The sequence below is a fragment of the Suricata suricatta genome, chromosome 10 (genome assembly GCF_006229205.1).
Source record: "Suricata suricatta isolate VVHF042 chromosome 10, meerkat_22Aug2017_6uvM2_HiC, whole genome shotgun sequence".
Lineage (NCBI taxonomy): Eukaryota > Metazoa > Chordata > Mammalia > Carnivora > Herpestidae > Suricata > Suricata suricatta.
In genome coordinates, this window is record NC_043709.1 from 5,821,172 (window position 1) to 5,822,505 (window position 1,334).

The following is a 1,334-nucleotide window of genomic DNA, read 5'->3' on the forward strand; positions in this document are numbered from 1 at the left end:
GGCTGGGACTTCCGGGTAGAAAGAACGAGGCACATCCTGCCTAGAATCATAGGCTGCCCGCAGCCTGAGGGGGACCAGCCTCACCAGCCTAGAGACCTGTGTGTCCCATTAAAGGGGCATCACCTCTGACAACCCCTGTGTGTGCCCGAACCCCGGCCTGGGCCCTCGGTGGCCCATGTCCCGGAGGTAGCACTGGCTGAGTCCTTGGGAAGTTCACAGGCATGTCACAGACAGCAAAAGGGATGCTGCCCAGACCCCAGCCCCTGGCCCGCCCTTCCGGCCTTACAGGTGAGGAAGGAGATGGTGCTCTGAGCGCAGCGGGGCCCCTGCAGGCCCCCCGGCAGGGCTTTGGCAGCCCGCATCAGCTATGGCCGGTGTTTGTGGGAGGCGTTTTTTTCCGGGTAGGGATGTGGCAGGCTGCCCTGATGCAATGCCCGCTCTTGCAGACCAGCCAGTTCCTGCTGGAGGCTCCTGGTGCCATCTGGGGAGAACATGCCCAGGCTCCCTGAGTGCCTGCTGCGGCTGCTCCGGGGGGCTCCCAGCCAGCGGGCCTGCACCCTGCTTATCATCAGCTTCACGTTCATGTTTTTCGTCTCCGTCATGATCTACTGGCACATTGCCGGAGAGCCCAGCGGCCAAGGGGAATTCCCTAACCTGCCTGCCGACGTCCCCTGCCCCCGGTGGGTGCCCCCCAAGCTGATCTCCAGGGACCCGTCTCTGGGCAACATCTTCTTCGTGGAGACCTCCGGCCAGACCAACCTCACCTTCCTGTTCATGTGTTCCGTGGAGTCAGCGGCCAGGGCGCACCCCGAGGCCCGGGTGGCGGTCCTGATGAAGGGGCTGTCCGGCCGGAATACCTCCCTGCCCCAGCACTTGGAGTCCTCGCTGCTGGGCTGCTTCCCAAACGTCCACCTGCTCCCGCTGGACCTGGAGGCGCTGTTCCGGGACACGCCGCTGGAGGCCTGGTATGCGACCCGGAGGGAAAGCCAGGAGCCCTACATTGTGCCCGTGCTCTCCGACGCCTCCAGGATCACGCTCCTGTGGAAGTTCGGGGGCATCTACCTGGACACAGACTTCATTGTCCTCAGGAACCTGCAGAATCTGACCAACTCGCTGGGCGCCCAGTCTTCCGACCTCCTCAACGGGGCCTTCCTGGCCTTCGAGCGCCACCACGAGTTCCTGGCGCTGTGCATGCGTGACTTCGTGGCCCACTACAATGGCTGGGTCTGGGGCCACCAGGGCCCGCAGCTGCTCACGCGGGTCTTCAAGAGCTGGTGCTCCGTCCGCAGCCTGGGCGACAGCCAAGGCTGCCGCGGGGTCACCACCCTACCCTG

General features: G+C 64.8%; 1 protein-coding gene across 1 annotated transcript in view; it reads left to right on the plus strand.

The window, feature by feature from the left end:
* A4GALT (alpha 1,4-galactosyltransferase (P blood group)) overlaps nt 1–1,332 on the plus strand; it is a gene marked incomplete at its 3' end in the record, with an annotated part of 21,971 nt that extends 20,639 nt beyond the window's left edge. The window contains exon 3 of the mRNA XM_029955401.1: nt 1,029–1,332. Within this exon, the coding sequence (XP_029811261.1) occupies nt 1,029–1,332 (304 nt within the window). The remainder of the gene's footprint in view (nt 1–1,028) is intronic.
* Nucleotides 1,333–1,334: the final 2 nt, after the last annotated feature.